The sequence below is a fragment of the Canis aureus genome, chromosome 22 (genome assembly GCF_053574225.1).
Source record: "Canis aureus isolate CA01 chromosome 22, VMU_Caureus_v.1.0, whole genome shotgun sequence".
Classification (NCBI taxonomy): domain Eukaryota; kingdom Metazoa; phylum Chordata; class Mammalia; order Carnivora; family Canidae; genus Canis; species Canis aureus.
In genome coordinates, this window is record NC_135632.1 from 44723630 (window position 1) to 44751100 (window position 27471).

General features: G+C 40.4%; 1 protein-coding gene and 1 pseudogene across 4 annotated transcripts in view; one reads left to right on the plus strand and one right to left on the minus strand.

The window, feature by feature from the left end:
• OXSR1 (oxidative stress responsive kinase 1) overlaps positions 1-26955 on the minus strand; it is a 95160-nt gene extending 68205 nt beyond the window's left edge. Inside the window, exons 1-2 of one of the 4 annotated variants that reach the window (XM_077865808.1) lie at positions 26804-26955; positions 10630-10742 (exon numbers count right to left, since the gene is read on the minus strand). In XM_077865808.1, the coding sequence (XP_077721934.1) occupies positions 10630-10742; positions 26804-26810 (120 nt within the window). In that variant the 5' untranslated portion in view covers positions 26811-26955. Of the gene's footprint in view, positions 1-10629; positions 10743-26155; positions 26532-26803 lie in introns of those variants that run through there. The other 3 variants (XM_077865809.1, XM_077865807.1, XM_077865810.1) reach the window with 3 other exon arrangements.
• Positions 260-911, plus strand: LOC144294140 (ubiquitin-conjugating enzyme E2 N pseudogene; annotated as a pseudogene).
• Positions 26956-27471: the final 516 nt, after the last annotated feature.

Below are 27471 nucleotides of genomic sequence, written 5' to 3' on the forward strand. Positions count from 1 at the left end.
GCTAGTCTTAAAGGGTCTTTATTTCCTTTTTAAATTTTATCTGTTTCAGAAAGAAATAATGAGAGAGGGAGGGGCAAACAAAGATGAAGAGGAAGAGAGAAAATCTCCAGCTGACTCCACACTGAGTGGAGATCAGTGACCTGAGAACATGACCTGAACACCCAAATGCCCCATTTTATTCTTTTTTAAATTTACTTTTATTATTGAAATACAGTTGACATACAATGTTGTATTGGTTTTAGGAATATAACATAGTGAGGGTCAAGAGCAGAGGCCGAACTTGGGATCTGACAAGATGGCTGGGCTGCCCCGCAGGATTATCAAGGAAACCCAGCGTTTACTGGCAGAACCAGTTCCTGGCATTAAAGCAGAACCAGATGAGAGCAATGCCCGTTATTTTCATGTGGTCATTGCTGGCCCCCAGGATTCCCCCTTTGAGGGAGGGACTTTTAAACTGGAACTATTCCTTCCAGAAGAATACCCGATGGCAGCCCCTAAAGTACGTTTCATGACCAAAATTTATCATCCTAATGTAGACAAGTTGGGAAGAATATGTTTAGATATTTTGAAAGATAAGTGGTCCCCAGCACTGCAGATCCGCACAGTTCTGCTATCGATCCAGGCTTTGTTAAGTGCTCCCAATCCAGATGATCCGTTAGCAAATGATGTAGCGGAGCAGTGGAAGACCAACGAAACCCAAGCCATAGAAACAGCTAGAGCATGGACTAGGCTATATGCCATGAATAATATTTAAAATCGATCTGATCATCAAGTGTGCATCACTTCTCCTGTTCTGCCAAGACTTCTTCCTTTTCTGTTTGCATTTAATGGACACAGTCTTAGAAACATTACAGAATAAAAGCCCAGACATCTTCAGTCCTTTGGTGATTAAATGCACATTAGCAAATCTACGTCTTATCCTGATTCACTGTTGTAAAGCATGAGCAGAGGCTAGAAGTACCATCTGGATTGTTGTGAAACGTTTAAAAGCAGTGGCCCCTCTCTGCTTTTATTCATTTCCCCCATCATGGTTTAAGTATAAAGCACTGTGAATGAAGGTAGTTGTCAGCGTTAGCTGCAGGGGTGTGGGTGTTTTTCTTTATTATTATTTTTGAGGGGGAGAGGTAGTTTTATTTTAATTTTATGGGCTCCTTTCCCCCTTTTTATGGTGATCTAATTGCATCGGTTAAGAGCAGCTAACCAGTTCTTTAGAAAATGCTCTCTAGCCAAGTCTGACTTTATTTAGATGCTGTAGATGGACAAGCTTGATTGTTTGAACCAAAATAGGAACATTAAACAAACATCACAGCCCTCACTAATAACATTGTGACTTTGCTGTCAAGTGTAGAATCCTTCCTTCAAGAAAAAGCTTGTGACCATTTTGTATGGCTTGTCTGGAAACTTCTGTAAATCTTATGTTTTAGTAAAATATTTTTTGTTATTCTAAAAAAAAAAAAAAAGGAATATAACATAGTAGACAATTCCATATATTACTGCTCACCACAAGTGTAGTCACCTGATCTGTCACCATACAACATTATTATAATATTATTGACTATATTTCCCATGCTGTACTTTTCATCTTTGTGGCTTTCATATTTTATAACTGAAAGTTTCTATCTCTTAACATCCTTTATCTTGTGGGCCCATTTCCCCAGCCCACAGCAATGAGATTGTTCTCTGTATTTAACAGTCTGTTTTTCATTTGTTCACTTGTTTTGTTTCTTAGATTCCACATGTAAAGGAAATCGTATGTATTTGTCTTTATCTTACTTCATTTAGTGTAATATCCTCTAGGCCCATCCACATTGTCACAAATGGCAAGATTCCATTCTTTTTATGGCCGAGTAGTATCCCACTGTTTGTGTAAATTCACATCTTTTATATCTATTCATCTAGAGTAGAGATGGACACTTGTGTTGCCTCCATACCTTGACTATGGCAATAAACATAAAGGTGCAAGTATTTTTCAAATTAGTGTTTTCATTTTCTTTGGGTAAATACCCAGTACTAGAATTAACTACTGGATCATATGGTAATTCTAGTTTTAATTTTTTGAGGTGCCTCCAAACTGTTTTCTATAGCAGTTACACCAATTTACATTCCCACCAACAGTGCACAAAGGTTCTCTTTTCTCCACATCCTTGCCAGCACTTGTTATTTCTTGCCTTTTTTATTTTAGCCATTCTGACAGGTGTGAGATGATATCTCACTGTGGTTTTGGTTTTCGTTTCCCTGATGATGGGTGATGTTGAGCATCGTTTCATGTGTCAGTTGGCCATCTGGATGTCTTCTTCTTTGGAAGAATGTCTATTCAGGGAAAGGGTGCTTTTTGGTTTATGGGCTTTGTTTTATTTTTAATTTTTTTTTCATTTATTTATGATAGTCACACAGAGAGAGAGAGAGAGGCAGAGACATAGGCAGAGGGAGAAGCAGGCTCCATGCACCGGGAGCCTGACGTGGGATTCGATCCCGGGTCTCCAGGATCGCGCCCTGGGCCAAAGGCAGGCGCTAAACCGCTGCGCCACCCAGGGATCCCTTTTTTTTTTTTTTTTTTAATTTTTTTTTTAAATTTATTTATGATAGTCACACAGAGAGAGAGAGAGGCAGAGACATAGGCAGAGGGAGAAGCAGGCTCCATGCACCGTGTTTTATTTTTAAAATATGGTTTCTTCCCATTTTGGTGCAATAATGAACAATTCTCATTCTAATGCAAAATATCCTGAAATAGCAAGGTCATACACTAAATCCAAAGTAGAAACCTGAGCTCCCTCTAAGCTTACTCTACTTCAGGTTATGAATTTAAATTGTTAAGTATGATATAAGGACTTATAGAACCCCGAGTGATCTGGGCCCTGCTCATCTCTCTAGTCTTTTTTTTTTTTTTTTTTTTAAGATTTTATTTATTTATTCATTAGAGACAGAGACAGAGAGAGAGGCAGAGACATAAACAGGCTCCATGCAGGACTTGATCCCCGGACCTGGGATCATGCCCTGAGCCAAAGGCAGACAGACATTCACCTGCTGAGCCACCCAGGCATCCGTATGTCTCTAGTCTCAATCCTACTTCCTCATTGACCCTATCCCAATATACCGACTACAATCAGGCCACAGTAAACCTCAGGTGAGCATGCTTCTTCTAACCATGGATATTTAATGCTGTTGTTCCCTCTACCTTGATACTTCCTTATTTTACCCTGGCTAAAAATGCTAATTCGTCCTTCTGATCTAACAAAAATATCATTTCCACCAGTTCCGCAAGCTAGGTGTCTCTTGGTTTCCAAACTCTCTGTGTATCTCTTTACATCATGGCACGTATGTACTGGCTAGTACCTTGGGTACTTAGTGATCTGTCCCTTCCTGGTGGACTGAGAACTCCATAAAGGCAAGTACTTAAAAGTGGATCCCTAAATGCAAGCTAGTGGATATTACACACACACACACACACACACACACACACACACACACACCTTGAACTATATTACTCAGTCATAAAAAAGACATCTTGCCATTTTCAACAACATGGATGGACTTAGAGGGTATAATGCTAAGTGAGATAAGTCAGAGGAAGACAAATACCATATGATTTCACTCCTATCTGGAATTTAAGAAATATAACAAAGAAAATAAAGAGACAAAATGCCAGACTCTTAAATACAGAGAACAAATTGGTGGTTGCCAGAGGGGAAGTGTGTGTGTGTGTGTGTGTGTGTGTGTGTGTGTATGAAACAGATGAAGCGAATTAAGAGTACACTTATCATGATGAGCACCAAGTAATACACAGAATTGCTGAATCATTATACTGTACAGCTGAAACTAACGTAACACTGTATGTTAATTGTACTTGAATTTTAAAAAGCCATGAAAATAAAAGTGATTCCCTAAACACTGCAGAACATATCATATTATACTGCAATTGTTTATTTTTTCTGCATCCTTCATAAAACTTTAAGCTCAGTGAAAGCTAAGACTCTGTATTGCTGGCACTTATCACTGTGCCTGGCACACAGTACACCTTCAGTAAATATTTACCGAATGAACTAAATCCTATAGTACTTTATACAATTTTTACTTATTCAAGTACTGTACTTGCCACCCTAATGACCTTGGTATTTGTACAGTAAAAATCAATTGTATAAAAGTTGCCCATTCAAAAGCACTGCTCCATGAATGTTAGTTTTTCCTTTCTCTTCTTTTATTTGAATATTAAGTTCCTTTATAGCAAGGATTTTGTCATATGCATTTTTGCAACCTCCAAAGTCACCAGCATAGTCTTCTATGGTAAAAACTGTAAAACTAAAGTAAGCACTTCCTTATTGACATAGTCACACAAGATTAGGAGAGATACGAGAAGTATATATGAGAGGGAATATATAGGACAACATGTATTGCCAATGAGTAGTAAAGATGGTAAATGTTACAAGAATTCATTGGAAAGAACAGTAATAGGTAGCAAGAAGTCCTCTAAGGGGCAGGTGGAAACCAGGTTTAGTTCTATAGGACATGGGGAAATTACAGCAATGTAAAGTGAAAGGCACACATAATTATTAAAAAAAATAGATTAAATATGCAAGACATATTTTAGGACGAAATGAGTAAACCTGTCTAGAGTAAGTGGTTCATGCTTTCAACAGATATCGACCAACTGCTTACTCTGTGCCAGGCACAGTGCTAGGTGCTTGTGTACAATGGTAAACCCTCAAGAAACTTACAGTCTAGTGAAGAAGTTAGACAAATATTAATTTAACAACAAACAATGATAAGCAGCTGGATAGGAGAAGTACCAGATACTACATGATTTCATTGGAGAAGAAAATTATCAGAAAATAGGACTGATAATCAAGGAAGGCTTCCTTTAAGAAGTTTTACTACACTCACACATGAAAGGTAAGTAGGCTTTATGGGTTTGACTGTTTAATCACATGGGACCATATCATAAAGGACCATGTTAACTGTATTCAAAAATTTAGGCTTCATCCTAAACGCAAAGGGAAGGCATCAAAGGTTTAATTATATATACCATTTCATAAAAATCATTATGGCTGCAAATATAGAAAATAAATGAGAGAAGACAAGAGTACATCACGTTGAAGGCTGTTGCTATGACCTGGGTGAGAGATGATGGTGGCCTGAAAAATGATAAATAACTATTCAGTTTGGATAATCACACTGTGGTCATGTTATTGTTAGGAGAAGATGGGTGAACAGCATATGCGAACTTTCTGTATTTCTTTTGCAACTCTTCTAGAAGTTTAAAACTACCTCAAAATAGTTTTAAGAAAATATGTAGCAATATGAATGGAAAGAAAAGAAGGAATCAAGAGGTATACTGAAGAAGTAGAAACCATAGGACTTGGAGCCAACTGGATGGGGGAGGGGAGACAGAAGTTAACAATTCACACACAGAGCTGGAGTCAAACTGTCCAATGTCTTAAAAGTGAAGGTAAGGGTTTTTAGCTCTACTCTGAGAGGCGGGACCACAAAGGATCTTCTAATAGGAGACTATCAGAGAACCATCAAATTCAAAAACTGAAAGGGCCTTAAAGAATTTCTTTCCTTCTCTTCTATTCCTTTAAAGGTGGGGGATGGAAAAGGGTTCCTTTATCTTAACTCCCACTGGAGTTATCCTTTTCCCTTTCCTTTGAGAAGCAAAAATGCATAAGTGCTATATTCACTCTGAATCAAATTTCCCAGTAGGCCCCCCCACATCCAAGTTAATTCCACCCCTCCTACTGAAAGCACTTTCTTGAAAGTCCTGTTACCTGCTGCTGCCAGAGCTTTGATATGGACTTCTCTGTTCTCCACCTGAAGCTTTCTCAAGTGTTACTTAATGATGACTTTTCATTCTTTCCTAGAACTCACTCATCTTGGTTCCTAACACTTACTCCTGGTTTTCTAATTACCCCAACGCAAGCAGTTTTCCTCCACTTTACACCATTCAATCAGTCCTCAAGTAACGTTAATTTACTCATTCACTCATACAGACTGAACACAATAAAGTCCCTGCCTTCATGGAATGTTCATTCTGAAACAAACAATTCTTCCATCTATAAAATATCACTGTCACTGCCTGAGTTTAGAGTCTTAACTCTTTGTGTGGCCTCATCCTTTAAACCATGGGTTACAAAAGCCACATGGGCCACGACAGAAACTAAGTAGATAAAGTTAGAAACAGAAAATCAGAGTGCATTCCAGATAATATAATTAAGAATTGTTTTATGAGGGACGCCTGGGTGGCTCAGTTGTTGAGCATCTCCCTTTGTCTCAGGCCATGCTACTGGGTCCAGGACTGAGTCCCACATCAGGCTCCCTCTATGTCTCTGCCTCTCTTTCTCTGTGTCTCTCATGAATAAATAAATAAAATCTTAAAAAAAAAAAAAAAAGAATTGTTTCATGAAAATGTTTCGGTTACATTTGTATTTATGAATATATACATAAAAATGAATACTTTCCTAACTCTAAATCCCTGCCTGGTAAGGTTTCTATCTCTGGTTCAAAGCATCTTCAACCTTGCTGGGCCAGAACACAAATATCTCTGCAGAGGCCTCCATCTTTGTAACTAGGAGCACACTTCCTCCTACTTCCCAGTACTTAATATCTCTCCTAGGCGCATGTGACGCTCAACCTTGTACAGGAAACAAACTTTTCAACTAGATTGTGAGTCTTCAGGTAGAAGGAAAGACCTATTAAGCCTCCTCATATTCCCTTCAGCTCTCTGTCCAATGAATCTAATCCTAGAATCTACCAGAGAAGAGAAAAACCTCAGAACACTGCTTAGTGTGCCTGTGAGTAACATCTCTGGAAAAAATAAATGTAGTAGTAAGCTTTGACAGCTGATTTTCCCATCACACTTTTAGCAAAGGTTGTCAGACAAGAAAACATTTTGACAAGAGAAAGGAGCAATATACTGCCTCCTCACTACTAACTGTCACACAGGATACACACCTAGAACCTGGTTCACATTAGCACCCTTTCTACATTATAGCAGAGACCATTTTGAAAAAAAAAAAAAAAAAATTAAAATCACAATCCCACAAGTTTGGTATTTTGATCTAATAGATTTTCTAAGATAAATTAAAGGGTTTCTTATCTGGGAAACAGAGCCCTTCTCACTCAGACCTCAGGTGCCTGGCACTATAAACACCATAAATAAATCCAGCCTTCTTTATATTCCCAATGTTTCTTCAGACTTCTGTGGGATCAGGGATCCCTAGCTGGCTCAGCAGTTTAGCACCTGCCTTCGGCCCAGGGCTTGATCCTGGAGACCCGGGATCAAATCCCACATCAGGCTCCCTGAATGGAGCCTGCTTCTCCCTCTGCCTGTGTCTCTGCCTCTCTCTGTGTGTCTGTCTCTCATGAATAAATAAATAAATAAATCTTTAAAAAAAAAAAAAAAAAAAAGACTTCTGTGGGATCTTGTTTGCTCTCCAAAAAAAAGCCAGTTATTTTTAAATTTGCTTTACTAAGGGGTGCCTGGGTGGCTCAGCATTTGCCTTCAGCTCAGGTCATGATCCCAGAGTTCTGGGATAGAGCCCCACATGGAGCTCCATGCTCAGCATGGAGTCTGCTTGTTCTTCTCCCTGAGCCCCTCTCCACTGGCTCATGCTCTTGCTCTCAAGTAAATAAATAAAATCTTTTTAAAAAATCACTAAAAGTCACTTCCCCCTCCACTTCACTTATTTGCCAAATATATATAAATATTGTATTTGTAATGTAAAGCTTACTGGACTATACGGGCAAAATTACGGAGGTCTAATTCATTTTTGCTGTCACTAAGCTACACCAAATTTGCATTCCTTTACAAGGAAGGCCCTAGTGTAATAACACAAATATTATGTTCGAGATGTCAAATATCTGAGAACAGATGCTCTTTCTACTTTCGAACCAAGATTATAACTAGTTATTATTATATGAAGTGGAAAGTAATAGACTTCACTCAGAAAGATCTGATTTTTAATCCAGACTGTCACTTATTATATGATTTACTTCATCTAAAATGGAGCTACCACCTGTCTCATGGTGGTATTTATGAGGGTAAAATACACCTAAGTGCCCATCATTAAAAAGATGTTTGCTGTCACCATCACGTGAACACAGTCAAGTTATTTAAACTTTGAACCTCCATTTCTTTAGTCATGAGGTAAAAAATAAGACTTTTGTTCACCTTTACGTTATCCTTATGGATTATATAAAATAAGTGGCAAAAGACAAAAATTCATATTGGGCTTCTCAAATTCCAGTCTTAATATAGAAGTTAAAAATTCTGTTTTTCAGGGCACCTGGGTGGCTCAGTTCATGATCCCAGGGTCCTGGGATCGAGTCCTACATTAGGCTCTCTGCTCAGTGGGGAGCCTGCTTCTCCCTCTCCCTCTGCCTGCCGCTCTACCTACCTGTGTGTGTTCTCTCTGTATCCAATAAATAAACTTAATTTAAAAATTGTGTTTTTCGGGGCACCTGGGTGGCTCAGTGGTTGAGCATCTGCCTTTGGCTCAGGGTATGATGCCAGGGTACTAGGATCAAGTCCTGCATCAGGAGCCCCACACGGAGCCTGCTTCTCCCTCTGCCTATGTCTCTGTCTCATTCTGTCTCTCATGAATAAATAAATCTTTTTTAAAAAATGGTTTTTCCTCAAAACAATTTGTCTATAATTTACAGCCTTCTTTTATGATCACTGCAGTTCAAATATCCAAATAATGCTCTAAGGGGTTGCAGGGATCTGTAAATCCAAGATAACTACATAGGACTTCCATCAGCATCTCCTTTCTTCAAAGATTTTTTTTAAGATTATATTTATTTATGAGAGACACAGGGAGAGAGAAAGAGAGACAGAGAGACAGAGAGAGAGAGGCAGAGACACAGGCAGAGGGAAAAGCAGGCTCCATGCAGGGAGCCCGACGTGGAATTCGATCCTGGGGCTCCAAGACCAGGCCCTGGGCTGAAGGTGGCGCTAAACTGCTGAGCCACCCGGGCTGCCCAGCATCTCCTTTCAAGTGTATGTTGTCTCACCAGAGGCTCAAGATTACTCTAGCCACTTTCTTCTTCAGCTTCTGCTCATACACTACTAACTCCTGAAGAAATGCATCTGTTTCATGTTAAAAGTTCAATGTATAGTTCTATTATCTCTTTTCCTTTTATTCCAATATTCCCTAATACCCAGTACAGACTCTACCAGAAATTAAATCCAATCTCGAAGTAGAAAAGACTTCTGGAATGTCAAATCATCCCAGTGCTACTAACTCCTGCTTTTCTATCACTAGCTGTACATGATCTTAGAGAAATACTTAATAAGATAACATTAGTTCATATCTGAATGGCAGTTTATAATTTTCAAGTACTGGATCATTTGATCCTTAAGAAAAACATCACAAAGGGGGCACCAAGTGGTTCAGTCAATTAGGCATCTAACTCTTGATGCTGGCTCAAGTCATGATCTCAGGGTTGTAAGATGAAGTCCCATATCAGGCTCCGCATTCAGCATGGAGTCTACTTGAGATTCTCTTTCTCCCTCTGCCTCTCCCCCAACTCTCTAAATAAATAAATAAATAAATAAATAAATAAAATCTTTTAAAACAAAATAAAAACCTCATGAGGTACATAAAGTAGATGTTAATATTTCTATTTTAAGCCAAAGAAACTGCGGATTTACAAAGTTAAATGATTTGAAAATTTATCCTATGTCCTTTGCTGATCACTTACCACATACTTGAAACAACTCAGTGTCACAGCTCATAAAAGAAGTACAAAATAATCCCTGTGTGTGTAGCTTTTAATGCCAAAGAACATCTCTTGCAGCTATGAATCCTTGAGACTCCCTTTCTTCTCTTTTTCTCTAGCTTTTGGATAAGGAAATGCCACCTCTACCTGTCTTCTTGCATCAAGGATCAGAATGCAGATTGGTGGTACCATATTCTTAGGAGCCAGGGCCTTTTAAAACATATTCCAGGGCCACCTGGGTGGCTCAGCAGGTTAAGTGTCTGCCTTTGCTCAGGTCAGGATCCCAGAGTCCCAGGATGGAGCCCCACATCAGGCTCCCTGCTGAGCAGAGAGTCTGCTTCTTTCTCTCCCTTCGCCCCTCCCCCTGCTTGTGCTCTCAAATAAATTGATGAAATCTTCAAAAAAAATTTTTTTAAATAAAACATATTCCATTTGACCAGGTATCACAATTGCATGATACTAGTTTAAGGAAAGAGAAAAGTAAAGAAGTAAATGATAAAAACAGGAAAAAGTCCAATACGAGAAATAGGTTATAAATAAAATGTGGCTTCCCTATGCAACAGAATACTACACATACTGAAAGGCATGTTAATTCATATTTATAGACACAGAAAGAATTCGATAAATTTTTCAATGAAAAGAACAATGATTACATTATCATAAAAATACACAAATATTTAAATTGCACAATCTTAAAGACTATATAGCAAGTGCAAATCTCAGAATGAGAGGATTACAACTAATTTTTTTCTATTTACCTGGATTTTTATAAATTTTACAATAAACTTTACTTAATGAGCAAATCACAATACGTTTTATAAGAAAAGTAATCAAAAATTTCAAGTTATTTCTCACTCGAACATGAATATACAGAGGAGTATATTTCTCCACATAAGAAATATGAGATGTGCATACCAGGAGTTCATCCATGCTAGTTTGACATTTCTCAAGGTTTATCCGTTTGATTGCCACTTTCTCCTTCTTAGGGGCACAATATGCTGCTTGGACCACAGCCGTTGCTCCACTCCCTAAAGATAAATACATAAATAAGTAAATAAATAGATATATAGATAAGAACATGATATTTCTAATTCCCACACAATTTATTTTATTATTATTATTTTTTAATTCCCACACAATTTAAGCAAGAAAATAATTCAGGGTGCCTGAGTGGCTCAGTCAGTTGTGACTGACTCCTGATTTCAGCTCAGGTTCTGATCTCAGGGTCATGAGACTGAGCCCTGCATCCATGCTCAACACAGAGCCCTCTTAAGATTTCTCTCCCCCACCCCCTCCTCTCAGCTCATGCACATGCTCTCTCTAAAAAGAAAAATAGATAATAAAATAAAATAAACAAGAGAATAATTCTTATCTTGTTCCTACACTCAACAAAAGATAATACCCTAAAAAGTAGGGTGTAAGGGTGTCTGGGTGGCTCAGTGGGTTAAGCATCTGCCTTCTGCTCAAGTCATGATCCCAGAGTCTTGGGATCGAGCTCCCCCCCCCACCCCCGCATCAGGCTCTGTGCTCAACAGATTGCCTGCTTCTCCCTTTCCCTCTGCAGCTCCCCCTGCTTGTTCTCACTCTCTGTATTAAATAAATAAATAATAAATAAACAAACAAACAAACAAATAAATAAATGAATGAATGAATGAATGAATAAATAAAATGTTTTTTTGAATGGTGGGACAGGGCAGCCCGGGTGGCTCAGCAGTTTAGTGCCGCCTTCAGCCCAGGGCGTGATCCTGGAGACCCGGGATGGAGTCCCACATCAGGCTCCCTACATGAAGCCTGTTTCTCCCTCTGCCTCTCTCTCTCTCTCTCTCTGTGTGTCTCTCATGAATAAATAAATAAAATCTTAAAAAAAAAAAAAAGTAGTTAACTGGCAGAGAGAAAAGGAAAGCTTATCATGCCAAAAAAAAATACACAGTATTGTCCTTAAATGTCCATTTCCCCCAATTTACGAGTCATATTATTATGTATTGTTACCAGAAGTAATTTCCATTTCTATCTCTGTAGAAGCCACTTTTAGGCAAACAGCCTTGAGCAATGGAATGCAGAAAGGGCCCATAGTAACCCACAGACCCACATCAAAATATCCATAGGCTCTAACTAACCAATGGGCTACTTACATTTGTCTCTTTGTTTCTGTGTCTCACTCTGCGTGTGTGTATGTGTACGTTTGTCTGCCTGTCTCTCCACCTCCCACCTTCCCTCTGTCTCTCTCCTTTCCCTCCCTCTCTGTCCTGCCGCTCCTTTGCGATGTTTTCAATAAACTTCTATCTCCTCTCTCCTTTGTTCTGCCTGCACCACTGGCTTCTATCCCATTGTTGCCCCACATTTGGGGACCTCCATCAGACTGAGAGCAAAAAATACCACACCATCTTAAAACGAAATATTCAAATCTTCCAGAAGATTTCTGGATTTCTAAGAAATTTCAGAAATTTCTTTCTAGGAAAGAAAAAAAGCCTGGTAATGATTTTGAAATCACTTTCAAGTTACAAGTCAACTTACACGAACACGAGAATATGGTACCAAAAAAAGACTATCTTAAACATGAACTAAGAGGTTACCTTTGTTTATACAGTCTAACAGTGAAATATGTTTTAAAAAGTCAGGCTCAGACATCATGTTAATTTCCATTTACTCTTTGTAATTATCACTTATTTCAGTGTTAAAATTATTTCATTAATTATTTATTGTTCTTATATATTCTCTCAAATATTTACTTTAAAAATAAAAACATACAAGCTACAATAGCTAACACTTTGTAATACAAAGTTTTCAATTTTAAAAATCTCTTCACAAAACCATAGCAAGATAACATTTCACATCCACCAGGATGGCTGTAATCAAAAAGACAGACAATAACAAGTGTTGGTAAGGATGTGGAGAAACTGGAACCCTCCTGCATTGCTGGTGGGACTACAATAACATATTTGCTTCAGAAGAGTCTGACAGTGCCTCAAAATGTTAAGCACAGATTACTACACAACCCAGCACTTCAACTCCTAGGTATATACCCAAAAAAATAAAAAAACATGTACACATAAATAATTTCACACAGACGTTCACTGCAGTATTATCTGTAAAAGCCAAAAAGTGGAAACAACCCAAATGTCCATCAATTGAGGAATAGAGTAAGAAAATGTGGTATATCCATACACCGGTAATACTATTTGGCAATAAAGAGAAATGACTATTAATACATGCTATGACATGGGGATCCCTGGGTGACGCAGCGGTTTGGCGCCTGCCTTTGGCCCAGGGCGCGATCCTGGAGACCCAGGATCGAATCCCACATCAGGCTCCCGGTGCATGGAGCCTGCTTCTCCCTCTGCCTATGTCTCTGCCTCTCTCTCTCTCTCTCTCTCTCTGTATGACTATCATAAATAAAAAAATAAATAAAAAAATAAAAAAAAATACATGCTATGACATGGATGAACCTTGAAAACACGCTAATAGGCCAGACACAGAAGGCCATATATGGCATTGATATACAGAACAAAGGCAAAAGAAAATAAATTGAACTTCCTTATAACTGACAGCCTATTGACAAGTACTTGAGACAGAGTGACCTTCATCAAGGAACTTAACTGCCTCAGTGTTAATACTTTGCTAGAGGCAAAAGGCAACCTTAGCTTGCCATTAGCCTGAATTCCAGGATCCTGTAAAAATCCCTTTGGAAACTTCTTCTATCTCTACCCACCCATCCAAGATATGTTAGCAGTCATCATCCAAGCATATGGCCCACTGATACACATCTGAAGAGTCTCATGACTAAGATTTTACTAGACAGCAGTAAATAACATTTTCCTAACAACAGCTAGCCCCTCCAGGTCCTGGAAACCTTGCTTCCAAATTCTTTACAGACTTATGCTGCCCCCTCCCAACTTGAAAATACATAATCAGTCACTCCTCACACCACCAGTGCAGCTCTTTCTGCCCAGAGTCCTGTCCCCATGTTTTAATAAAACCACTCTTTTTGGCACCAAAGATGTCTCAAGAATTCTTTCTTGACCATTCACTCCCAGACCCCAACATTTCACATCAGTATGACTCTATTTATGTACAATGTCCAGACCAGGCAGATCCATACATGCAGACAGTAAACTAGAGGTTGCCAGAGACTAGAGGAAGAGGGGAAGTAGGGAGTGCAGCTAACGGATATGGAGTTTCCAGAGATATGAAAATGTTCTGGAATTAAACATTGATGATGGTTCCATAACTCTGTGAATACACTGAATTGCACACTTTTAAAGGGCAATTTATGTTCATAGTATGTGAATTATATCCCAATAAAGCTGTTACTAAAAAAATTTCTTCAAGTAGGACATCAGATTTCGAATAGTATAAATGTGCTACAGATATTAAAATTTGAAACTAATTTACATATACAATTATATAATTCGAGAATTTGTTTGTTACATTGAAATCTGTTTCAAAGTCCCTGATCAAAGCCATAGATATACAACCAGTCAACACTGACATGGATAAACCCAAATCACAATTATAACAAACTAAGCAAAAACTCTGTACAAAGCTCATGTCATGCAAAATTCAAAATGAAATCCAATATTCAAGGACACATTTGCCATTCAACAACATTATCCAATAGTGTACTTGAATTATTTTGACAATAGTTTAGGACCACTAACACATTCATTGATAAGTGATCCAATAGATTACTACTGAAATAGTTTGCAGTTTGCTTTTTTGGTGAACTCCCTTTGTTTTGCACGAGTAGGACAGAATTAGGCAGAACAGTAGTGGCTTGGCATTAACTGTTCCTTTCTCATCCTCTTTCCAAGTTCTTTCTGCATGGAATCCCTTTAGAAAACTCTAACAACTCTTGTCTTCAGTGAGAGGCTGCTGCCCTACTCTGGGAAGCCCCAAAGGAAGGAACCCAATCATGAAGGTCCAGATCTGTCCGGCTGAGAGGCTTTCTTAAGTCACAAAAAACACAATGAGGCCTCCACAGGGTACCTTTGGTCCTAGAAAACAGATGTCTTCTAGTATGTAAATGTATTCCTCGATGTTTTATCATTTTAATTTTTGCAAATGTGCTAGCTACCTAGTGGTAGCTTTTAAACCAGTGTTTTGTTTTGTTTTTTAAGATTTTATTTATTCATTCATGAGAGACACATAGACATAGGCAGAGGGAGAAGCAGGCTCCCTATGGAGAGCCCCTTGTGGGACTCAATCCCAGGACCCTGACCTGAGCCAAAGGCAGACACCTAACCACTGAGCCACCCAGGCGTCCCTTTAAACCAGTATTAACTCAAGTCAGTTACTGTATCCCTGGATGATCAAGCACTGATTATTTATTTTATATATATATACAAAATCTGAAATGCTAGCTTTAAGCACACTAATGTCATATCATACATAAACCAAAGCTATGCTGGCATTAAAAACAGACAGCAATTTGGGGTTTAGTTGTTATTAATTCCTAGTCATTATTAAACACAGAATTAATTTCACTAATAACGAACACTAACCCTAGGTATTATCAGTCATAATTGTCTACATACTAAAGTACCTTCTTCTACACAAAAAGTCACTCATTTAATAAACAAATATCCCTAGAAACAAGATGTGATTTAACAAATGGCCAAAGGGCAAAGTCACCAGCATTTCCCACATTTAATGATAAAGAGAGACTTGCAGGCTCCAGTTGTTCCATGCTAACAATAAATCACTTTCATTGATCTTCATGTTTTCTTCCCCAAACACCAAAATATTATTCAGCAATCAAAAAATATTTTAAAGTTGTAACATAAAGGTGTGTATGGTAATGCAGTAAGAACTCAATACACAACACCACTAATTCAGAATACCAATCATGTTCTATCCTTCATTAGAAAAACTTTCACAGAAAATAACAATTAATAATGTGAATAAGAGGATAAGGAAGAATATCTTTATAATGTCTTTATAATCATTTTAACTATTCATCAATTTTTAGTAAGACTTTGAAAACATACGATTAGAGATACAAATTTTGGAGCCCCTGGATGGCTCAATTGGTAGAGCATGAGACTCAAACTCAGAGTCCTGAGTTGGAGCCCCACATTAGGCATGGAGCCTACTTAAAATAAAAATAAAATAAAGATTTTTATTTAAAAGATTGAAGGACATCTGGGTGGCTTAGTGGTTGAGCGGCTGCCTCTGGCTCAGCGTGATCCCAGGGTCCTGGGATTGGGTCCTGGACCGGGCTCCTCACAGGGAGCCTGCTTCTCCCTCTGCCTAGTCTCTGCCTCTCTGTGTCCTTCATGAATAAATAAATAAAATCTTAAAAAAAAAAAAAAAAAAAAAAAGATTGAGAGATACAAATTCTTAAAATATTCCTCTTTTTAAAGCATGTTTCTTTATGAGGAATTTTCAAACTACAAGTCATTTTCAGAGTTTCAACCATCATTTTCTTGGAGTAAAAAGAGTAAAATAGAAAAAACATCAGTATGCATGGCACATAGTAAAAGCAAATGTTATTTTGTAAAACATTTACTTCAGTATAAATACACATGCAAATTGTAAAAGAGATCTCTCAGGAATGGTTTAGTGAAAAGTGTAAAAGCTACTGCTCTAATGCCCTCTACTAATGGACTAGTAAGAATAATAATATAATGGAAAATGGAAACCAATTTCCAATAAAACATCCTAATTCAGACTTTCAAAAACTTAACACAGGTGTGTATCCTCCATGCACCTAGGTCCCAGTTCTTCCACTCTTCTGTCCTCTCCTAGTGAGCTCTTAAACTGCAGTCTTAGCATACATGCATACAGACAGAATGCATTAAATATACAAAAATATGAGATTTTTCCTGAAATTCCTCAAATTGGGTAACTTCATCTCTCAAGACAGAAAAGGAGATGCCCAAAGGAGGACTAAAAAAATTATTGGTCTCTGGCCACTTTACTAGACTCAGAAACTTAAAAAAGAAAGTTAAAAATGGATATTATTCCTAACTGTGAGAAAAATAAATACATAAACCAAATCAGTTAATTTCCTCCAAATTTTGGCCAGACATCATTATAGCAGATACATATTCGAAAGATTTTAAATGTTATTTAGTATGGTTTTACATTCACTAAAGAGTACCCAGACTCTTCATTTTGAAAGATGATTAAGGCACTGTCACCTGAATCAAGGAAAAATATAAGGAAATTACATTTTTGAAAACCCTTTTCTCTTGTCAGCATCACACTGAAAATTAAAGCTTCTAGAACTGGTGAAACAGCTGTTAAGAATAGTCAACATCATAAAAATCATGCTATTCTCTCTATACAAAAAAAGATGAAAATAAAGACACAGTGCCATATGCTTTGAGTAATTATTCACACAGCCTGATGGTTTTGTAATGAATCATCTCTGTCCCCTGTTCACTCTGGTAATCTCTCATCTCAAAGGATGGTAACTCCATCCTTCCGGATGCTCCAGCCAAAACTCTTAGAATCTTTTCACATCTAATCCAATGGCAACTCTCTAACTCCAAAACATGTTATACCCAGCAACCTGATTACTTCTCACCAACTCCAGTGCTCTCTCTCCACTGGATAAACTCTCCTTCCAGGGGCACCTGGGTGGCTCAGTGGTTGAGCATCTGCCTTTGGCTCAGGTCTGGATCCCAAGGTCCTGGGATAGAGTCCCACATCAGGCTCCCCTCAGGGAGCCTGTGTCTCTGCCTCTCTCTCTGTCTCTCTCATGAATAAATAAATAAAATCTAGATAAATAAATAAACTCTCCTTCCACCCTTACAAAACTATTCTCTACATAGCAGCCTGCGTTACCCCTTTAAAACACAGTCATAATAATCCTCTGCTTAAAATCCTGCAATGATTTTCATTCTCACTCAAACCAAAAGCCAAGTACCCACAACGACTTACAAGACTTCATCCCATCTTATGGTCAGAACCACACAACCCCACCACCTTACTTTTCTGATCTCTTCTCCTGTCTGCCTCTTCACCCCATCTCACTCTGCTCCAGCCACTCCTGCCTCCTATTCCTTAGTCACATGAGCATGCTTCCATTCCAATTTAGAGCCTTCACCTCTCCCTCTGTCTGGAATAAGCTTCCTGCAGATAACCACAATCTTCATTTTTTTCACCTCCTTCAGGTCTTTTCTCAAATGTCTCTTCTTGGGCAGCCCCCGTGGCGCAGCGGTTTAGCGCCGCCAGCAGCCCAGGGCGTGATCCTGGAGACCCCGGATCGAGTCCCCACGTCAGGCTCTCTGTATGGTGCCTGCTTCTCCCTCTGCCTGTGTCTCTGCCTCTCTCTCTCTGTCTCTATGAATAAATAAATAAAATCTTTAAAAAAAATCAAATGTCTCTTCTTTTGCTTTCCCTGACCTATTTAAAACTCACTTCCAGGGGCGCCTGGCTGGCTCAGTGGGTGGGGCTCACTACTCTTGATTTTGGCTCACATCAAGGTCTCAGAGTCCTGGGACTGAGCCCCGCATTGGGCTCCACACTCAGTGTAGAGTCTACTTGAGACTCCCTCTTCTCCCTCCCATACTCTCTCTCTCTAATAAATCTTTAAAAAAAATTTTTTTTAAATTCACCTCTATCCCTAGCAGTCTCCAACTCCTTTCTCTGCTTTGTTTTTGTTCTTTATCACCACTAGATCATAAACTCTACAAAAGCAGGGATTTCTGTCTGCTTCACTGACATATCCCTAGCATCCAGAACAGTACCTGGAGCATAACAAAAGTTCAATAAATATTTGCTGAATAGACAAATCAACTGAGCAGTGACATACATTTTCAAGGAAAAAAATTACTCATTTAAGGCAGAGCAAACACAAATATGGCCCAGTCTTCACAGGCATAAGCTATGAACTCATTATTACCATCATGAGCATTAACATCTATTGAACGCTTATTCTGTGTGCCAAGTACTATACTGAGCACTTTCTTTACTTCCGTTTTGTTTTGTTTTTTATCTAATACAATAATAATTATAAAAATAAGACTTAGGTCATAAACTAGTCAGGTGCAGAGTAGAGACTAGAAACCAGAACTACATGATGACTCAACACCATGCTCTTAACTGGTAAGCAACTACTTCTTTAGATTAAAGCTAACATTTATTAACTGCTTGCTATGGTTAAATTATTTACTTGTAATGTATTATTTAACTATTTTCATTTTTTAAAAAAACCATCAAGGCCAACATTTTTAGTTGCCTATGCAACATACAATTTTCCCTTCATCTTTAATAAAAGAAGTTTGACTTATTCTGTTTTAAGTACTAATGTGCCCAGCTTAAAAAGTTTTATTTCATAGCCTCTCTTGCAAATGGCCAAATTACATGGTTCTGGCCAATAAACTAGAAATGGAAGTCATTGAATGAGGCTTAGAGGAAAGAAAGTTCTTTGAAAAGATGCCAACTCAGTCATCATGTGCCTCTGTCCTTTTGCCATATTCTTCCAGCCTGGAACACAAGAATGAGGCTAGGTGTAGAACAACTAACTACGTTGCAACTATAAGAATGGCAGTTACATGCTAAGTGCAGTGAAGTAAAAACTAGGAGACTGGATGGTTAATTAGGGCATATAGGTGGCCACTCCAGTTACAGAAGGGAAAAAAGGTACTTTATTAGGACACTATAATTTGTTTTCCATTACATGCAGCCAAATGCAATCCCTAACTGATACAGCCCTATGAGGTTGTTAGTCCAATGCTGGCCTTTACTGATAATATCACCATAGCTAAGTCTCCTGACCAGGGGAAGAAAATACACTAACCATTCAACATCATTCTATTGATAAAGTATGATGTCTTTCACATTTACGGAGGGGCTGGAGGTGGGATCCTGGAATCTGTACTTGAAAACCACTACTTTAGATATCAAAATGTGTGGCTAATAAACAATTAATAAAAATAATAAAGGAAAGGGAAGAGGATCCCTGGGTGGCTCAGCGGTTTAGTGCCTGCCTTCGGCCCAGGGCATGATCCTGGAGTCTCGGGATGGAGTCCCACATCGGGCTCCTCTGCCTCTCTCTCTCTCTTTCTTTCTGTGTCTCTCATGAATAAATAAATAAAATCTTAAAAAAAAAAAAAGGAGAGGGAAAAGTAGAGAATAAAGCTAATTGAGTTTGTCTTCACCAAAGTGTCAAAGCTGGGTAAATCATACCTTATTAAAAACAGATCTTAAATAACAATTTTCAAAACCTAATCCAAGGTAAACAGTGAGTATGGAGACTTTCCAAGATGTAGGAAATTAAAAGATAAAAGGCACATGGCACAGCCCCCACCAAATTGTTTTCTCTATCTGCCATCATATCATATCCTTGACAATGTCAAAGATGGCAAGGCCTTATGTAGCTGTACTACCATGTCCACCATAAATCCTGAAATCCATCTAAACTTTAATAAGATCTAGAAAGAAACAAAGGGGCAGCGATGTTCCATTAAATATTACAACAGATTCTAAGTATTTAAGTGTTATAAGATTTCAAATCATACAGTATTTCATATTTCATGGTAATACCAAAAATTACAAAACATAAGGAGGAAAAAAAGAGATAAGAGGAGAAAAGAGATAACGAAAGTCATTATGTTAAGGAACATTCAATGCAGGGGTGCCAGCATGGCTCAGTTGGTTGAGTGGTTGAGCATCTGCCTTCAGTTAAGGTCATCATCCCAGCGTCCTGGGATGGAGCCCTACACCAAGCCCCCCTCCCCCCGTATCGGGCTCCCTGCTCAGTGGGGAGCCTGCTTCTCCCTCTGCCTCTGCCACTCTCCCTGCTAGTGCTGTCTCACACTCTAATATATAAATATAAAATCTTATAAACAACAACAAAAAAAAGGTGCATTCAATGCAAACTAAACATTTTCTCCACACAATTACACTTAATCTACATAACAGCCCCAATGTTATAGGTAACATTACCTCCATTTTTTAGACAAAAAGCAGACACTAAAACCAGTTATATAAATTGCCTAAGATCACACAGCTAATAAAAGGAAAAGCCAGGGTTTGAATCCAGGTCAACACAACTCTAAGACCATACTCTTCCAGCTGTTTCAACACATGTCATACAGTACAACACCTGATTATAAATTCTAATACAGTAATAATGGTTAGGATGGAGCTCAAAAACACTGAGAGGTGAATGAGTGATAGTGAAAATACTACTAACATCTTTTACAAGTAATTATACTTAAAGAACTTCAAATCTTGCCAAAGCGTGCTTCAGATGATATAATTCTTTAAAAGGAAGTCCTCTGAATTCCCAATCTGTATGCTTTTATGTTCCAGGAAGGGAATTTTTCTTTTCTCTATAGGATTTTGTCAGAAAGAGAGAAAACAAAATAGAATGTGAAAAACAACTAACCCTACAAATATTTAAGGATTTTATTTATTTTAGAGAAAGAGAGAGCGAGAGAGAGCAGGGATGGGGCCGGGGGGGCGGGGGGGGTCTTGAGGAAGGGTAAGAGAGAAACCCACACAGACTGAGCTCTGAGTGCGGAGTCTGAAGCAGAGCTCCGTTCCATGACCCTGAGATCAGACCTCAGCCAGAACCAAGAGTCTGATGCTCAACAGACTGCATTCCAGGCTTCTCAACCTTACAAATATTATAGGCTAAGCAGCAGGTGAAAAAAAAAATTACATATCAAATAAATGCAAGTACTTTGATCACAAAGGAGGCATCAATTAATCACTGCTTTAAAATACAATTCTTTGAAAACAGAAAATTCAAATGATCCTCCAAACCTTTATTTTCTGAGCTCCAATCATTTGATTCTCAGAAAAAATTAAGTGTAATTTGAAAAATCACAAAGATTCATTTTGATGATTATAGCTTACTAGAAAACATTGTATTCCAAACATTTCAGCATGGAAGCAAATTCAGAATAAGTCTACACCACTTTGTTGAGGCTGGGTACTTATAATAAGCTATAATTCAAGGAAAAACATTTTTCCCCCTCCCTCCTGGGAGGATGGGTGAGAGAAGACACAAGGCGTGGAATGGAAGGATGTTAGGAACTTTAGTGAACTTACAAATGAGAGGGAGACATTCAAAATTTACAAAACCGGAGACACAAAAGAAAAATTCGGGGCATCTAGGTGGCTCAGTCGGTTAAGCATTTGCCTTCAGCTCAGGTCATGATCTCTGAGTCCTGGAATCGAGCCCCCTCATCGGGCTCTCCACTCAGCGGTGAGTCTGTTTCTCCCTCTCCCTCTGTGATCTCTCTCACTTTCACTCTCCCTCAAATAAATAAAAGCTTTAAAAAAAATTAAAGAAGAAAGAAAAATCTACTATATCCAAAAGGGTCACCTTCAAAATATCTATTAGATTTTTCATTGTAAGGATATTCCCCCTAATTAATTTCACTTAAACCTTCAAAATTTCCCTTAGACCATAACCACTATCGTCCATTTAATATATAAAAACCAATCAAATTCCTACATAGAAACAAGGATACTGAATTAGGCAGCAGGAGAGTAGAACACAGGTATTTGCTGTGCCACTAATTAGCTCTACGATTTTAGACAGTCATTTTATCTTTTTATGCTTCAGTGTCTTCATCTGTGAAACAAGATGGTTCATCTCATCTCACACCATACATTAAAAAATGAACTCATAGGGATCCCTGGGTGGCGCAGCGGTTTGGCGCCTGCCTTTGGCCCAGGGCGCGATCCTGGAGACCCAGGATCAAATCCCACGTCGGGCTCCCGGTGCATGGAGCCTGCTTCTCCCTCTGCCTGTGTCTCTGCCTCTCTCTCTCTCTGTGTGTGTGACTATCATAAATAAAAAAAAAAAAAAAAAAAAAAAAGAACTCATAATGTACTGGAGGCCAAAATTTAAGAGCTAAAACTGTTAACACTTGGAAGAAAATACGGGAAAGAAAATCTTTGTGATGTTGGATTAGTAAAGATTTCTTAGTTAAGCCATCAAAAAAAGCACAATCAGTAAAAGGAAAAAGTAATAAATTAAACTTTATCAAAATTCAAAACTTTCTGGCCTTGAAAGTCACCATTAAGAAAATGAAAAGACAAGCTAGGGACCAGGATAAAAATATCTGAAATCATCTATCAGGTGAAGAACTGACCATCAAACAAACACATCATACACATACATACATACACACACACACACACACACACACACACACACCCTTTAACTTAGTAAGAAAACAACCCAGGGACAACCCAATGGGCAAAACATTTGAATAGATATTTCACCAAAGGAGATATATGAAAAGCTAATTAATAAGCACATGACAAGATGCTCACCATCATTAGTCATTAAAGAAATGCAAAATAGAACCACCAGATACCACTTCAGACCCACCAGGATGGCTATAATCAAAGACAACAAATGCTGACAAAGATAAATAGGAACTCTCATACATGGCTGGTGGGAATGTAAAATGATTTTGAAAAGGCTTGTCAATGTCTTAAAAAGTCAAACATAAATTTACCATGTGACCCAGAAATTCCACTCAAGGAAAATGAAACATGTTCACATGAAGATTTGATGAGTGAATGTTCATAACAGCATTATTCCAAATAGCCAAAAAGCAAAAACGACCCAATGTCCAATAAAAAGGAATAATGTATTGATATAGGCTACAACGTTGGTAAACTTCAGAAAATATTATGCCAAGTCAAAGAAACCAATGAAAGGATCACGTATTATATGATTATATTTACATGAAATATCCAGAAAAGGCAAATCTATAGAGACAGAAAGTAGATTTGTGGTTGCCTGAGGCAGGGGGTGGGAACAGGGAGTGACTGCAAATGGACATGAGACATCTTTTTGGAATGATGGAAATGTTCTAAAATTGGACTGTGGGGATGATTGAACAACTCTGTAAATTTACCAAAAAATTATACACTTAATTATACAATTATACACTTAATACAGGTGATTTTGTGGTATATAAGTTATAACCCAGTAAAATTGTTTTTACAAATGAAAAAAATATCATGCTAAGTGAAAGAAGCCAAACACAAAAGACAATATGTTATTATGATCTCATGTATATTAAGTGTCCAGAAAAGGCAAATCTATAGAGACAGAAAGATTTGTGGTTGCCTGGGGTTGGGAGTGGGAACAGCGATTAACTGTTAACAAGCACAAGGATCTTACTGGGTGATGAAAATATTCTAAACCTGGACTATGCTGGCTGGGACACAGCACAGTAAATTTACTAAAAAACACTGAATTTTGTACTTAAAAATGGGTGAATTTTATAGCACTAAATTATACCTCAGTAAAGTTAATTTTAAAAATAAGATGGTGAAGGGCTGCAAGGGTGGCTCAGGCAGTTAAGATCTGCCTTCAGTTCAGGTCATGATCCCAGGGTCCTGGGATGGAACTCCATGCATCGTCAGGTTCCCTTCTCAGCGAAGAGCCTGCTTCTCCCCCCTCCTTCTGCCCCTCACCTCTGCTCCTGTGCTCGGTCTCTCGCTCTATCTCAAATAAATAAATGAAATATTTTAAAATAAATAAATAAAAATAAGATGGTCAAATCACATTATAGTCCTTAACCTTTTACCTATGGCCCACCTTAAGATGAAAACTAACCCTATCCCTGAGGACTGAGACTCTCTTTTGCCCATTCACAGACACCCTACTTGCTTGAGGATAACAAATTAATAAATTTCTAAAATCTCTAGAACCCTAGAGCCAATAAATCTCTAAAATCTCTAGAGCCATCTTAACTACTAGGCATAAAAAAATGACCAGAGAGGGATCCCTGGGTGGCGCAGCGGTTTGGCGCCTGCCTTTGGCCCAGGGCGTGATCCTGGAGACCCGGGATCGAATCCCACATCAGGCTCCCGGTGCATGGAGCCTGCTTCTCCCTCTGACTGTGTCTCTGCCTCTCTCTCTCTCTCTCTCTCTGTGACTATCATAAATAAATAAAAATTAAAAAAAAAAAATGACCACAGAAAGATGTATACCGTACCAGAAAGGAAGGCAAAATTCCTCTTCTAAAACAACGACAGAGATCCTCCTCCTTTACTTTTCAGACATCATTTTCAAATCTCTCACTTAATTTCTTCCTCATAGGATATTGACTGAGGGACTGAGAAACAATCAAGACAGAGACCTAGCTACCTGTCTTTAGAAACAACCGGTATATGTCGAACACCCAGCAAGGACACTGGGTATGACGTGGCGTAAGGAAAAAGATGTGATTTCTTTCAGATAAAACTTAGCCCAGATTTGTTTTGAAACAAGAGGCAAAAAAAGAAAAAAAAAAAAAAAAGGTATAAAGTTTCCCTAAAATACAGACACACTGCAATAAACACACCTCTAAGACAGCTACAGTTTTCAGCCAGTCTTTGTTATAAAACTAATTATAGGACAGGATGCTGATCTAGCAAAGCAGACAATCTCCTTCCTCCCGTACAGAGGGGTCTGCTCATGTCAGTTAGACCCAGCTTCTGTGTAGCTGAACCCACCCCCTTTTGATTTCTAAAGTCACTGGGTTATTGTTGTCCAACAAATACTCCCCTCATCCCAAGTCTCCGCCCTCCCCCCCCAATCCCTGGTGCCTAAGAATTACAATCCACATTTGTGCAAGTTTTGGTCCCTGCCAACTGGTATTCCGGGACCTCAAAACCACTCCATACACAGCAGCCAGATCCGTCAAATAACGCTGCCTCTGCCTGAAGCCCTCCAACACACTCAAAATTCTAAATCCTTACCATGCCTGCGAAGATCCCCCTTCTACCCTTGCCAGTTTTCCTCCAGGTCCTGAAACACATCAAGCTCTTTCCCTCCTCAGGACCTTTGCACTTCCTCATCCCTCGGCAGGGAAAAATCTGCCCTGGAACCCTAAGGCTGCTTCTCATCCTTCCGCGCTCCTCTTAAATGTCAACGCCTCAGAAAAGGCATTTTCCTTGAAATCACCCTAACCAGGTGTCCAGGTCACCCGCTATCAGAACATCTTGTTTATTTCCTTCCTAGCACTTGCCAAACCTTGCAATTCCTTCTATTTGTCTGGTTATTCAATGCCTACCTCCCTGACTAGAAAGTCCGTCTCCAACAGCGGGAAGTTGTGTCTACGCAGCGCGGAGCCCGGTACCTTCAGCTTCCTCTAGAGAGGATCTCCAGCTCCCCCAGCTCCACCCCGGCAACGTTTGGCACTTCGTGAGCACTTAGGTGTTGTCACACCCGCGCGGGAATGCACTAAAACCCCCTGCAGACGACCCCCCAAATAGGGAGCTGTGCCCACAACCCCAACAGCCGCTTCTCGCACAGCCTCCCAAAGGCCTGTCCTGTGCCCGCACTGCTCTTCCGCTCCCAGACCCGTCTACCGCTCCGGTTCAAGTATCTGTCACTGCCCACATCTCCCCCGAGCCCCGCCAGCCTCACTGGCGCGCAGCACAAACCCGGAGCCTCCCCCCGCCCCGCGGGTGCCCACGAGCCTCCCCGCGCTCCCGCGGGTCCTCCCTCGGCGGCGCCGGCTCTCACCGATCACCTCCTGCAGCTCGTAATCGTCCCTGTTGATGGACCAGGGCAGGGCGCTCGAGTCCTCGGACATGACGGCGGCGCGGCTCGCGATCCTCCCTCAAACTCGCTGACCTCTCTCGTCTCCTCGCCGCGCCTCCCCCACCCCCAACCGCCGCCGCCGCCGCCGCCGCCGCCGCCGCGCCCCCACCAACCGCCTCGGGAACAGCCACGGGTCGGACGGCGTCTGGGCGCGGGGTCACCGCGCGGCAGAGCGGCGGGGGCTCGAAGCTCCGGCGGACCTCGCCCACTGCTCCCCGGCGGCCGGCACTCCTCGCCCGGCCCCGGCCTCCGCCGCAGCAGCTACAGGGTATTCGCCCGGGCCCAACCCCTCCGTCCCGCCCTCAACCCCAGCCCCACGCACGGGCCAAACTTTCCCTTCTCCCTCCACCTGCCGACACGCAGCGCGCTGACGTCACCGCGCCGGGCAGGCCCAGCCGTGGCCCCGCCTCCGGCCGCCATCTCAAGTGTGGCTGCGCAGGCACCCGAGCTAGCAAGAATCCCGTGAAGGTAGAAGTTGACAGTGGGAGGGAACAAATGGTTAGGGAGAAGTTCAGAGAGGGTATCGGAAAGCCAGAGGAGAGCTAAAGTAGACCAAGACGGTAGCCACACCAATCATGGCGACCGAACGACGACCGAGCGGAGGGGGCGGAGCCGTTCCTGGCGGCTGGGGCACGTTGCCGTCTCCGTCGTCTCATTGATTGGTTTGTTTGAGGAGGACTCGGAAAGGCCATGGGTGGGTGCGGACGTCAGTCAAAGTTAATCCCTCCTCCAGACTCTCGGCGCGCTTCTCAGCGCCGGGGCCGCTTCAGAATCGCCGGTGCCGTGGTCGCTTTGCCCTTCTCTGCCGCGTGATGTCACGGCGTAACCGTCACACCCTCGAGACGTGCCACCGGCTCGTCCGGGTGTGGAGAAGCCGCCCGGCGCAGCTGGGTGGGGTAGCCTTGGGGTGTGGACAACTGCCTGCTGGAATGAAAGGCCTTGAGCTGCGGGACGAACGGAGCTGGGAGCTTGCCCCTTGACGACGCTGTTTTCAAGGCGGAAGCGCTCCCCGCAGCGTCTGTCGCCGCCCTCGGGGTCACGTTGTTGCGCAGGGAGGGGGGTCTTGTCCATTCTCAACTTTGGGCCCAGAGCCCAAGTGAGCACCTGCCTTGCGGAGCCTCGAAACGTTGGGCTTTTTCTCCTGCCGCAGCTTGGTCCGTGGGGCTCGGCGTCGTTGCAAGGGTCTTGACTTCCGTGTGACTCACTAAACCTGAGTTTGTTAGGTTGGCCACTGAGGT